Below are 14,097 nucleotides of genomic sequence, written 5' to 3' on the forward strand. Positions count from 1 at the left end.
GAGTTGGAGTTTCACTCTTGTTGCCCAGGTTGGAGTGCAATGGGGTGATCTCGGCTCACCACGACCTCCACCTCCGGGTTCAAGCAGTTCTCCTGCCTCAGCCTCCTGAGTAGCTAGGATTACAGTCATGTGCCACCATGCCCAGCTAATTTTTTGTATTTTTAGTAGAGACAGGGTTTCACTATGTTGATCAGGCTAGACTTGAACCCCTGGCCTCCAGTGATCTGCCTGCCTTGGCCCTCCAAAGTGCAGGGATTACAGGCATGAGCCACTGTGCCTGACCTTCTCAGTTGTTTTTTTTCTCACTTCACTACCTTCCTACATCAAAATATTACAATTGAGAATTTTAGTATGTCACAAACATTTGTTATATCCCATTGTCTGTACTATGAAATACAGTAGAATGAAAATTTACTTAAAAGCACTCATTGTCTTCCCTCAGGAATGATGCCAAAACTGTCAATGTTATCACAACTGCATGTTTCTCTAAGGTCACCAAGGTGAGTGCCCATAGGGCTGTGCAAAAACTCTCTCTGTGGCTCTCTCTGTGGGTGGTCTGCTTCTACATGCAGTTGGAAGAAAGCATCACTCAGCATAAACTGCATGCCTGCATACCAGGCATGCAGTGATGTGCAAGAGGGCAGTTTATGTTAAGTGATGCTTTTTTTGTTCCTATACTGCTTTCCTGGGCCATCTGAACTTTAAAGGAATCAACAGAATTATGAGTTTTTAAATTGCTGTGTAATAAACAATAGTCTTAGTGGTTTTTTAAAAATGTTTTCCCCTGTGATTCTTGACTTCTATTGGGCTTAGGCACTGCTAAAAGAAATTTAAGGACAATGTTTGACTTTTGTCTGTTGGAAGGACTGTAATGTCACTTTTCTTGTAGAGGATGTAGAAATGCTTGACAGTCTTGAAGGATAACTATATAGAGCCTAGCAGTTTTTATCTAGTTTTAAAAATTATTTGAGAAATAACACAAAAACAATTTGTAATTAAGAAAAATGAGCAAAAATCCTACCACTTTTTGAATTTGTTCTTCAGATCTTAGTTCATGCACATGTATAAAGTGTAGTCAAAAGGATTTATTCTTTGTTGTAAGCTGAGTCAAGTAGCTGACTTTTTTCTCATTGGTCTTTAGATATTAGTTGCTGCTTTGACATTCTTTCTTGGGAAAGATGAAGATGAAAAACAGAACAGTGACTCTGAATCTGAGGTTAGTTTAATCATAGCTGCTTCTGAATCTTACATTTCATTATTATTCTGAGTGCCCATTGTAAGGTCCGTGACTCCCCAAGTTAGATAGAAACTTAGATGACACCTTTGTCCTCTTACTGAATTTTGCCATGCTATTTTACTCTACTTGGAATTTGTCACTTGTATTCAGTAAGATTGGTTAAATAATTAGTAAAACCAATTCATTCAATTTTGATCTTAGTTCTAAAGTTATACCTATATCTCACTATGTAAATTTAGGATGAAAATTGTCAGTAACATATTTTTGAGGTAATGTCAACATCATAGAAATTTAGAATGGAGAAGATAGGGGAGTAATATCATGGTATCTTTAAAAGAAAAGTATCAAGATTTATGATGGCATGAAATATTAAAATTAGAATTTCTAAAAGAAAACAAAATTCTCCTTCCCCATTTTAGTTTTTTGGTAACCAGAGTACTAGAATATGTGATAACATCTTTTAAACAGTGTATGACCAATACATTTTTATTGTAAATGGCAACCTAAATAACAAAAAGAGAGAGACTTTCTAAAAGTCAATGATACTTCAGAATAGGGCAGTGGAAATACATATGCCATAGTAAACTATGTGCATATTTGTAAAGGAAGACAATGGTTTTTAAAGGAAAAATGAGGGTCAGCCATAGTGGCTCACACCTGTAATTCCAGCACTTTTGGAGGCCGAGGTAGGCAGATCACTTGAGATCAGGAGTTCAAGACCAGCCTGGCCAACATGGCGAAACCCGTCTCTACTAAAAATACAGAAATCCCAGCTACTTGGGAGGCTGAGGTGGGAGAATCGCTTGAACCTAGGAGGCGGAGGTTGCAGTGAGCTGAGATTGCGCCATTACACTTTATCCCACTCTGCCTAGGCGACAGAATGAAACTCTGTCTCAAAAAAAAAAGAAAGAAAAATAATGCATATTTTTTACTGAATTTTCTTTTCTCTTTTTTTGAGACAGGCTAGAGTGCAGTGGTATGATCTCAGCTCACTCTAACTTCCCTCTTCCAGCCTCAAGTGATTCTTCTGCCTCTGCCTCCCAAGTTGCTGAGATTACAGGTGTGTGCCACCAAGTCCAGCTAATTTTTTGTTTTTAGTAGAGATGCAGTTTTGTTATGTTGGCTAGGTTGATCTCAAACTCCTGGCCTCAAGTGACCCACCTTTTCCTCCCAAAGTGCTGGGATTACAGGCATGAGCCACCATGCCCAGCCTTTTTTACTTAATTTTTAAAGTAGTATTCTTTTTTTTTTCCTTTTTTTCTTTTTTAGACAGAGTCTCACTCTGTTGCATAGGCTGGAGTGCAGTGGCACCATCTTGGCTAACTACAACCTCCACCTTCCAGGTTCAAGCAGTTCTCCTGCCTCAGCTTCTGAAGTAGCTGGGATTACAGGCCTCTGCCACCATGCCCAGCTAATTTTTTTACATTTGGAGATGGAGTTTTGCTCTTGTTGCCCAGGCTGGAGTGCAATGACGCGATCTTGGCTCACTGCAACCTCTGCCTCCTGGGTTCAAGCGATTCTCCTGCCTCAGCCTCCTAAGTAGCTAGGATTACAGGCATTTGCCACCATGCTGGGCTAATTTGTATTTTTAGTAGAGATAGAGTTTCTCCATGTTGGTCGGGCTGGTGGTCTCAAACTCCAGACCTCAAGTGATCCACCCTCTTCAGCCTCCTAAAGTGCTGGGATTACAGGTGTGAGTCACTGCACCCAGCAAGTAGTATTCCTTTTTAATAGCTGTGTGCAAAAAGTGTAAGAGCCAAGAAGTGAGTGAAAGGTTTGATTTCACTCACTTTCCTTCTATGCAGTTTTCCTTGTTTACAATTTTACAAAGTAATTTCTTCTCTAGGATGATGGACCAACAGCAAGAGACCTGCTAGTGCAATATGCTACAGGGAAGAAAAGTTCCAAAAACAAGAAAAAGTTGGAAAAGGCAATGAAAGTGCTCAAGGTGAGACTTGTATGTTGAAAATGAGATAGGAGTGATTAGAATGAAGAATATGTCATTTTTAGCCAAAGCTTTTAAGAATTTAAAACCAGAGTAGCATTTTCAGAAGACTTATAAAGTGTGATGAATTTTTAAGCACTAATATTTTAGATGAAAAAATATATTCAGCTCTAGCAAAATCAGCGACTTGGACAAATTAGTTTAATTAAATTCACTTTTTACCTATTCTGATCAATGTAGCTTGTATATGCGGCTGGATGTGTTTTGTCAGAAGAATGCAGTACCTTTGATATTTTTGTAATGATTATTTTGAAAGTCATTAATTTGGCCCTTGTGTGTTTATTAAGTGTATTAGTTCATTTTCACACAGCTGTAAAGAACAACCTGAGGCTGGGTAATTTATAAAGGATAGAGGTTTAATTGACTCACAGCTCTGCATGGTGGGGGAAGCCTCAGGAAACTTAAAATCACGGTGAAAGGCAAAGGGGAAGCAAGGCATGTCTTAACATGGTAGCAGGAAAGAGAGAGAATGCCACAGGGGATCTGCCAAACACTTTTAAACCATCAGATCTTGTGAGAACTCACTATCATGAGAAAAGCAAACCACCCCCATGATCCAGTAACCTCCCACCAGGTCCCTCCCTTAACATGCAGCTATTGGAGATGAAATTTGGGTGGGGACACAGCCAAACCATATCACTAATGTTTGCATTTCCAGATTCCTGTAAGTTTCATAGATGCTAACGGTTGGAACATTCCCCACATTTAATCTTAAAAGGAAAAAACCAACTTTAATTCTTCCAGTTGAAAAGGTTTTTAGAACAAAGTTTTCTTTTTAAAGAGTCTAATGGCCTTTATAACAGCCTTATTGTATTAGCGCATTAAGTTCTAAGGGCATCATCACTGTAACTCAAACTAAATATGTTTTTCCTCTCCCTTTCTTTCAGAAACAAAAGAAGAAGAAAAAACCAGAGGTGTTTAACTTTTCAGCCATTCACTTGATTCATGATCCCCAAGGTACTGTAATTATGACTTCTGAGTTGCTCGTTGGCCTTATCTCTGCCTATTTTGTTTCCTGCCTTTGGGGTTTTCAGGGAATATAAGATCCCTGGCACTTAATGGACAGTCAATAAATGCTTAGTTGTTATTAGTTGGTTGAAACTTATAGAATTGTCTTCTAAAGCAATGATTCCCAGTCTATAGCAGAACATATGGAAGAGCAGGTCTTTCTGAGGTTCATGTTTTCAACAACACAATTGTAATAGGGCATTGTTCTTGATTAGATAAGCTGGCGGTCTTTTGTTGATCCTTTTTTAAAAAAATAAAAGTAAAACTAGTCTGTGGAAACCAAAGAACACTAGTTCTCAAACTAAGCCACACATTGGTCTCACCTGAGGAATTTATAAAAATTATACTGATGCTTGGATCCTCTTATCCCCAGAGAATCTAATTTAGTCAGTATGGGGTGTAGCTGGGCTTTGGGGCTCTCGGTACTCTAACATACGGCAAGATTTGCTGACCCCTGCTGTAGATTAGTGTTTCTCAAATTTAAATGTACATACAGATCACCTGGGGAGGTGGGGCCTGAGCTTCTGCATTACCAGCAAGCTCTTAGGTGGACCAGCAGGTGCTGGTCTGTGGACTACCTCTTTAAGAAGCAAGACTCTAGAGTACTAGTAAGTGGAGCAAGCACCTGTCAATGTTAATGTTAATGCTAAAAAACTTGGGAATCTCTAGATGTTAATGCTAAAAAACTTGGGAATCATTAAGACATAACTTTGGGCACCATTATATATATTGATATATTCACCTGTTTGTCAATCTGTTCACTGATCTGACTACTGCATTTTTCCTACACCTGTCACATAAAGGTCATATGGATGCACAGTATATTTCTTTTATTCTCTTTTTCCCAGATTTTGCAGAAAAACTACTAAAACAGCTTGAGTGCTGTAAGGAGAGGTTTGAAGTGAAGATGATGCTCATGAACCTCATCTCCAGATTGGTGGGAATTCATGAGGTTTGAATTATATTATGTTTCTCTTGGTGAATATTTGAAGTAGAATTTACCATGGTAAAAGAAAAGCCATTAGGTAGAGCAGTGGCTTAACTTTATCCCTCATACATATAAACACATAAAATTTGTAGAATAACATCTCTGAAAATAACTATATCACTTCGTTTTCTTTGCAATACTGTGGATATTAATTTGTATATACCATTTATGGACAGACTATGTTCTGCTTTTTTACATTCTTTTTGTTCACTTTGTTTCACGTACACATTTTCCTGAGCCAATATAATGCACGTATTTTGATTGACTTACTACATCTCACTGTTTGTTTAACCCTTCTTCACTTTCCTGACTTCCAGATCCCTCTAGTAGGAAATTGTCATGTTTGCGAAGCTGAATTTTCTCTAGTTATTTATGTTAAATTAGATTGCAAGAGCTCCTCGGTGGTGTATATATATGGAACTTCACATATGCTGTTAGACTAGATGCTGTTGTAGAAAAAGAGATACCCTGAAATTTAAGCCATGAAGAAATGACCATTAAGGTTTTTCCTTTTCATTTTGATCTTGTGACTGGTGCTGCTCTGAACATCAAATAAAAAAGAAAAGGAAAGCAAAACCCTTTTCAAACAATATAGACATCTATCAATTTGAAAATGAAAGTACACATGAGTGAAAGTACTTGTTCCCTTTCTCTGAGAAAAACCTGTTAACATTTTACCAACTACATTGCTTTTTCTCCATGGCTGTAGTCCCAGTTAGAATCAATTATTGTTACATTTGTGTAGCAATTTCATTCAGACTGAATTTGAGCTCTATAGGAAAGCAAAAGTGATTTGTGATTTAAGTATGGTTTGAGGGAAATGATACTGGAATTTCACAACTGACTACAGTTGAACATTCATCATTATGTTCAACCAAAGTCTTCCCTGCAGCTTCTCAGTGGCCCATCCTACTTTTGCTCTGTGGCTAAAATAGAAAAAATTAGTTTATTCCCACCTAGCTGATGAACTTTGAAAAAGACCAGTTTATTTCCAGTTTCTCTTCTTGAAGTTAAATATTACCATTTCCTTAATAATCCTGGTCACCTTTATCTAGGTGGACTCCAGAGTGTTAATGTTTTCCCTCTTAATTATGGTGTACAGAGTAACGCCTTCCATGTGGTTGGTCTGGTATACAAGAATATAACCAGGAGTGAGTTTTGGTGATTAAATTATACTAGGTGCTGTGTTTACCTCTCCTTCCCCTAGTTCACTCTGCATATACTTGCCTCCTCCTTTACATAATGAGGATAGCAGCATAGCCTCATTTGAGAGAGTTCCTTTCCTTGGTTAATACAGCACATTGAATCATCCTAGGGCATGATTGTTTACTGAGAAAAAAAAGAAAGTGTTCACCAGTTAGTTGAGCTTTGTGATATATTTACATTGAGAAGAAATGGAACACCACAGTGTCAGTTGCATCAATATTAAAGTCGGTTTTCTCTCCACAGCTCTTCCTCTTCAATTTCTATCCCTTTTTGCAAAGGTTTCTGCAGCCCCACCAAAGAGGTAAGCTGCCACTTGCCATGTTCGTTTGGTGACCTTGGTGATAGAATAAATATGCAAAGCCTTTTGTTCTGGAATCACTGAAGACAGGAGTGCAGTGTGCTCTACATTAGAGAAGCGGAGAGAAGCCCTTGTTTTCTCTAGAGTTTGCCATGGTTTTGTTGTTATGCTCGACTTTAAGAGACCGTTGTTTTTTAAAATAACAGCAACTGCCAGGTGTGGTGGCTCACGCCTGTAATTCTAAGACTGGAGGCTGAGGTGGGTGGATTACCTGAGGTCTGGAGTTCAAGACCAGCCTGGACAACATGGTGAAACCTTGTCTCTACTAAAAATACAGAAATTAGCTGGGCATGGTGGTGGGCACCTGCCCACCTACTTGGGAGGCTGAGACAGGAGAATTGCTTGAACCCAGGAGGCGGAGGTTTCAGTGAGCTGAGATTGTGCCATTGCATTTCAGCCTGGGTGACAGAGCAAAACTCCATCTCACAAAACAACAACAAATTGGTTTCTTAAAGCAGGTCTTCTTGTAATACTGTAAATACTCATGGAAAATTCTTAAAAAAAAAAAAGAAATTTGACTTTTTCTGTATCTTTGTAATAGATATTAGGATTTGATCTCACGGCTCTCATTGGTCTCGTATGTATTCTTGATGAAAAACAACTCAAAAGCAGGAAAGAAGAGATGATTGTTCTTGTCTTTGATCCTGAACCAAAGTAGGAAGGAAACTAACATTTATTGGGCATCTAACATATGCCAAGCACTGTGCTAAGTGCTTTGCATACATCATTTTGTCTAATCCTCACATCAGTCCTGTGAGGTATACAAAGAAAGGGGAAAAAAAGACTAGAGTCACACAGCAAATAAGTGACAAATCAGGATTCACTTCACTTCTTTTGCTAGTGGCCTTGTTCGTTACCTATGTTATGCTGCCTTTTTGAAGAGAGAGAGAGAGAGAGAGAGAGAGAGAGAGAGAGAGTGTGTGTGTGTGTGTGTGTGTGTATGTATTCATTCAGCAAGTCTTTATTTAATGATTTTTATGCCAGGCACTGCATTAAGACACTAAGAAATCCACGGTAAACATAAAACAAGGTCCTTGTCCTCATAGAGCTTACATCTGGGGAGAGATGTAAACAGTGCTACATATAATATGTCCAGGTAAAGAAAAATGTTTTGAAGAAGAAAAAGGTATTAGGGTAAGGACAATAGGGAGTGTCGAGACAGGTTCTGTTTTAGATTGTGTGGTCAGGAGAGACTTTTTGATAAGGCAGTTATTGAGCACGGACCTGAAGAAAGTGAAGGGTTGAGCCAAACAGATATCTGGGGATTGAGTGTTCCATGTAGAATAAGCAGCAATACCACTTAGACCAGAATGTGCTTGCCATGTTTGCAGTGGTCCTCAGAGGCAGGGCAATACACCGACTGTGACTTTCTGTACTCTTATATTTTCAGAAGTAACAAAGATCCTTCTGTTTGCTGCACAAGCCGCTCATCACCTAGTACCCCCAGAGGTGAGAACTTTTAACCTGATTTTGGATCTAGGGCATGGATCACAGTGTTACTGTTAGGTACTTCAGGTCACTTTTCCCACAAGGGTTACTGTCCCCTCTCCCCCATTTTCTTAATAGGTAGAAGAGACACTAACTCTTAAGGACATCTATAAAGAAGTTCAGTTGTACAGCTCATAAAAAGTGATGTTTCTTTTGGACAAGTTATTTCGAATTCTGATTTTGTTTAATAAACAAATTTTATATAACTAGGGGAGGTCAATAATATTAGTAAATTTATAGAGATTATTTTTCAAAGCTTGTAATTTCTTTCTTTGATTTAGTCTGAGGATAGCCAAGAAGAACACTTAATTCCTAAATGGAGTGTTTTCATTTGTCGTTCTCAATTTTGGTTACTTCCAACTCCCAAACTGAAGGAGGAGGGCTGGGTTTTCCCCTGTGAATAATCTATTGTCCTTTCATCCTCAAGTGTTTGCGTAGCTGCAGACATTTAACCAGCACCCATCTCTTTTTTGTTTCCAATTCAGATTATTCAGTCATTGCTTATGACTGTGGCCAACAATTTTGTTACTGACAAGAACTCTGGAGAAGTCATGACAGTAGGGTATGTAGAATCTGGTTGGAGGCAGAAGATATGTTTTTAATGGACTGGATTTGCTATAAGCTACCAAGATGTAAGATTGTAGCTGGTAGTGTCACCTCCAGAAAATTGGTTTAAAATATATTTCAATCTTTTTGGGAGGCTTGGTAATTTTTTTATTGGTCAGAATTCTGAGAAGGGGGCCAGAGAAAAGATACTTGTCCTTTTGGTTAGCATTTTTGTTTTTTACCAGTTTTACTTTTTCAGAAGAATGATTGATTGGCAATCTGAGTGCTTTTCCTCTGTTCTCTCACCCTGAACTCAGTCAGTTTTATACTGCTAATAAAAGAAATTTATTTGGCTCCTGGTTCTGGAGTTGGGAAGTCCAAGGGCATGATACTGGTGTCTGTTTGGCATCTGGTGGGGACTTCCTTGCTTTGTCATTGGCAGAAGGCACAAGAGCCAACAGAAGGCCAAACTCACTTTTTTTTTTCTTTTTGAGATGGAGTCTCGCTCTGTTGCCCAGGCTGGAATGCAGTGGCATGATATTGGCTAACTGCAACCTCTGCCTCCCGGGTTTAAGCAGTTCCCTGCCTCAGCCTCCCAAGTAGCTGGGATTACAGATTACAGGCGCCTACCACCACACCCAGCTTATTTTTGGATTTTTAGTAGAGATGAGGTTTCACCATCTTGGCCAGGCTGGTCTTAAACTCCTGACCTCCTGACCCACCCACCTCAGCCTCCCAAAGTGCTGGGATTACAGGCGTGAGCTACGACGCCCAGCCCAAACTCACTTTTATAACTCACTGGCAATAAGGGACCCTCTCCTGACATAACATGAGGCCTGATCACCTCTTAAGAGTCTCTCCTCTTAATACCATTCATTACAATGGCAATTAAATTTCCACATGAGTTTTGGAGGGAACATTCAAACCATAGAACTCTGGAACAAGGGATTAATTATTGAGGCACTCTTTTTCCCTAGGGCAATTTGGTAGCCCTTTTGGTTTACTAAAAAACATTTAATGAGCATAATCACTGGTTTAAGGATTGTCTAATCTGTCCTGATAAGTAAGTGATCATCTGAACAGCAGCTTTTTATTTTCCTTGGAAAATATTACTGGGATCATAGCCCTAAAGACCTTAACCTTTCTTATTTGAGCTAGTCCCATCTCTTCTTAGAGATGGCAAGTAAATGCTGCTCTGATTTCGTGTGCTAGACACTGTTCCTTATTCCACTAATAGAGGAAATGGCAGTAACTGGAATGAAAGCCCACTAAGGCTGCCTACCTCAGATTCTCTACCATGCTGCAGTTTTAAAGACCTAAGCTATATAAAACCCAATATGTATTCCTTTTGAGTTAATCTTTTTAGGAAGTTGTCCTGTGTTGAATCATGAAAATTTACTGTTTGGGTTTTTTTTTTATTTTGCTTTTCCTTTTCTAGAATTAATGCTATAAAAGAAATAACAGCTCGATGTCCTCTGGCCATGACTGAAGAACTTCTCCAAGACCTGGCTCAGTATAAAACACACAAGGATAAGAGTAAGCTGCATGTCACTCTCTACACACCAGAGAGTACAGTGCAACTCCTTTTTACCTCACTGTATTCTTTGGGCCAGAATTTCTAATTAAAGATACTATTTTACAGATGTCATGATGTCTGCTAGAACTTTGATTCAGCTCTTCAGAACACTGAATCCTCAGATGCTGCAGAAGAAATTCCGGGTGGGTAAAGCATGCTATGGTCTCACAAAGTGAGAGTAATTTCCTACAATTAGAATTTAAGTATTTATGATGCTTCTGTTGTGATTACATGGTTATGATACACACGGTTGTATTCTTTAAGCTTGGAATCAAATACCATGGCCCTGAATATTTTGTAGTTAGCACTTTTTCATTGACGATAGCTGAGTCTTGAAGACCTATCATATTGTTTCAACTTGGAAGCTTTTAATGTTATTAACAGATAGGAATCTCAAAGATCAGTCAGTAGCTTATGCCAGTATTGTGAACAGGCTATTCCCAGCCAGATACTACCTCTTTCAAGTTGGAAGGGAGGAGGGATGCATGTATGTAACAGAAGGACAGATGATGTTTTTTAAGACTTGAAAAATTGGAGCAATTACTCTAATAACTACCAGTTTCTTGATCTGGATCAAAAAATAGTAAGAAAATAGTGGACAGATTGCTGGCTGGGAATTATTTTTATCTGAGACATAAGTAGATGGTTTCTGTCATTTGGTTACCATCATTTTTTATGGTGCTCCCTTTTAAATTCATAATTTTATTAGCCAGGTGTGGTAGTGCACGCCTGCAGTCCCAGCTACTAGGGAGGCTGAGGTCGGAGGATCCCCTGAGCCCAGGAGGTGGAGGTTGTAGTGAGCTGAGATTGTACCACTGCACTCCAGTCTGGGCAACAGGGCAAGACCCTGTCTCCAAAAAATAAATGAATAAATAAATAAAATAAATTCATAATTTTAGAGAATACCTTTCATGATTAAGGTTTTATGATCTAAGCAATTTATTATAAATTTCTTTTCCTTTAGGGTAAGCCTACAGAGGCCTCCATAGAAGCAAGAGTACAAGAATATGGAGAATTAGATGCTAAAGATTACATTCCAGGAGCAGAAGTTCTGGAAGTTGAGAAAGAAGAGAATGCTGAAAATGATGAAGGTTGATTTTTATTTCACCCTTATTTTGGACAAAATCACTCCTACAGTATTTGTGCAGACATTTAAATGTTATACTATTTGAACATTCATTTAGCAGATACTTATTGAGCAATGGCTATGTGCCACACATTGTTACAAGTATTGGGGATCAATTGAACCTGGTTTTTCCTCTTGTGGAACTTACGTTCTAGCATAGAGATGCCTTTTCATGACCTTGGGGATGGCTGCCTGTCATCCAAGGGCATGCTGTTTAGTGCTTGAGAAAGACAATGATCTTGTGTTTGTTGCCTGGAAAAAAATTATGAGGGTTAGTTAGCCCTGAGAGGAATCCTCCAAAACTCTCCTTGTTGAAGGAGGATGCATGTTGAATTTGTTGGAAAATACTTGAGGAACTCTATTCTAATTTCCAGAATCCTGTATTCTTCCTGTTCATTAATTCATTATTCAGCAAATCTTATTTTTTTTTCCCATGACGGAGTCTCCCTCTTGCCTAGGCTGGAGTGCAGTGGTACAATCTCAGCTCACTGCAAACTCCAACTCCCAAGTTCAAGTGATCCTTCTGCCTCAGCATCTGGAGTAGCTGGTATTGCAGGTTTGTGCAGCCACGCCCAGCTGATTTTTTTATTTTTAGTAGAAACGAAGTTTCACCAAGTTGGTCAGGCTGGTCTTGAACCCCTGACCTCAAATGATCCTCTCGTCTTGCCTTCCCAAAGTCCTGGGATTATAGGCATGAGCCAGCACATTTTTCAACAAAGCCTTCTTAAGCATTTGCTGTCAGCCAGCCACTGCCAGTGCAAAGATGAATGATATTATTTCTGTTCTGGAGGGCCTCCAAAGAGCTGAGGAATGAAGGATTAACAGGATTTATGATTAGAGTGGGGGCATAAGAGCGGGATAGCAGTCAGATCCACCTTAGGATTTTTTTTTTTTTTTTAGACAGTTTAGCTCTTGTTACCCAGGCTGGAGTGCAATGGCCTGATCTCAGCTCATCACAACCTCTGCCTCCCGGGTTCAAGCAGTTCTCCTGCCTTAGCCTCCCAAGTAGCTGGGATTACAGGCATGTGCTACCACACCTGGCTGATTTTGTATTTTTAGTAGAGATGGGCTTTCTCCACGTTGGTGAGGCTGGTCTCGAACTCCCGACCTTTGGTAGTCTGTGTGCCTCGGCCTCCCAAAGTGCTGGGATTACAGGCATGACCCACCATGCCTGGCCCACCTCAGGAGTTTTTTTTTTTTTAAGGCTTTGGAGAGATAGTGACTGATGAGCCAAGTACTTGGCAAGGAATGCTAGAAAAGTAAAGACTTTCCAGGCAAAGTGTGAGCGGAAGTTCTGAAGGATTTAGGGAACTATTAGAATGTATGATTCAAGGTGGGGCATAGCAAGACTTGAGATAGAGCTTGGAGACCTTATCATGCTTGGTTATGTATGTGCCAGACAAAAGAGCTGGCATGTTGTCTTAAAGATCATATGGAAATCACTGAAAGATTGCAATGTCTGTGATTTAAAAAACTTAAACTGTGGTGGCTCCATTAAGAAGCCTGATACCTTTTTATTGAGGTGTCTTCAGGATTCTTTTACATCTCAAATCTACCTCAGTTCTCTGAATGACTGTAACTAGATTCTCATACATGGGTAACACTCTTAGGATAAGCTAGATAGTTGCTGTGTGGCCAACATAAATGTACAAATGCAGTTTTGATGGACATAGTTGGTTTAGTTGAAAGAACATGACTCTAAAGGCAGACATGATTTTCATGATTTCAGTGGGGGATGCCTTTTTAGCAGTGTGGCTTGGGGCACATTACTTGACTCTGAGAGTGCTCCTTTTCTGTGAAGTCATGAGGGTTAGAGAATGATTGTAAGGTTTTGACTCATGGTAGATACTTGGTCAGTGTATATTTCCTATTCCTTAGATTAACTAAATCCAGGTGGCTTATTTAACAATAAATATTGCATAGTTCTTGGCTAATAGAGTATCTGTTCAAGGTTCATTACCTTACTTTTCTGTTGGCTTGCTTTATCTCAACTATATGTTGAATATGCAACATGAAGTGGCAGTAGTGAGTTTGTTTTTTTCACGTAGATGGATGGGAAAGTACCAGTCTTAGTGAGGAGGAGGATGCTGACGGTGAATGGGTTGATGTGCAACACTCTTCCGACGAAGAACAGCAAGAAATTGTAAGTCTGAAAATTTCATCTTACACCCTGATGTTTATTAAGACGTAATTTATTCTGGGCCTTCTTGGGAGGCTAAAATTTAAATGGCTGAGCTCTCACTTGAGCTGGTAGCCATTTAAGCCCTTGTGTGGTTTCAAGTCCAAGAAGCTGAACAGCATGCCCATGGAGGAGCGGAAAGCCAAAGCTGCAGCCATCAGCACCAGTCGAGTTTTAACTCAGGAAGACTTCCAGAAAATCCGCATGGCCCAAATGAGAAAAGAACTTGACGCTGCCCCTGGGAAATCCCAGAAGAGGAAATATATTGAAATAGACAGTGATGAAGAGCCCAGGTAAAATGGCACATCTTCTTTAGGACTTCAGTCAGCTCATGTGGTAATGAAAGCATCAGGAAACAATTCCATTCTTGTTTCATGTGA

At 39.4% G+C, this 14,097-nt stretch overlaps 1 protein-coding gene across 3 annotated transcripts in view; it reads left to right on the forward strand.

Annotated features, from left to right (window-relative positions):
* The window catches only part of SDAD1 (SDA1 domain containing 1), a 36,342-nt gene that overhangs the window by 15,958 nt on the left and 6,287 nt on the right, over positions 1–14,097 (forward strand). For 2 of the 3 annotated variants that reach the window (XM_017514808.2, XM_017514809.2), the window contains 13 exons: positions 443–500; positions 1,142–1,216; positions 3,084–3,185; positions 4,130–4,199; positions 5,099–5,202; positions 6,688–6,745; positions 8,193–8,251; positions 8,776–8,852; positions 10,275–10,372; positions 10,479–10,555; positions 11,377–11,503; positions 13,587–13,681; positions 13,820–14,010. In XM_017514808.2, coding sequence (XP_017370297.1) covers positions 443–500; positions 1,142–1,216; positions 3,084–3,185; positions 4,130–4,199; positions 5,099–5,202; positions 6,688–6,745; positions 8,193–8,251; positions 8,776–8,852; positions 10,275–10,372; positions 10,479–10,555; positions 11,377–11,503; positions 13,587–13,681; positions 13,820–14,010 — 1,191 coding nt within the window. The remainder of the gene's footprint in view (positions 1–442; positions 501–1,141; positions 1,217–3,083; positions 3,186–4,129; positions 4,200–5,098; positions 5,203–6,687; positions 6,746–8,192; positions 8,252–8,775; positions 8,853–10,274; positions 10,373–10,478; positions 10,556–11,376; positions 11,504–13,586; positions 13,682–13,819; positions 14,011–14,097) is intronic. The other variant, XM_017514811.2, reaches the window with a different exon arrangement.

Source organism: Cebus imitator, unplaced genomic scaffold (genome assembly GCF_001604975.1).
Source record: "Cebus imitator isolate Cc_AM_T3 unplaced genomic scaffold, Cebus_imitator-1.0 Scaffold537, whole genome shotgun sequence".
NCBI classification, from domain to species: Eukaryota; Metazoa; Chordata; class Mammalia; order Primates; family Cebidae; genus Cebus; species Cebus imitator.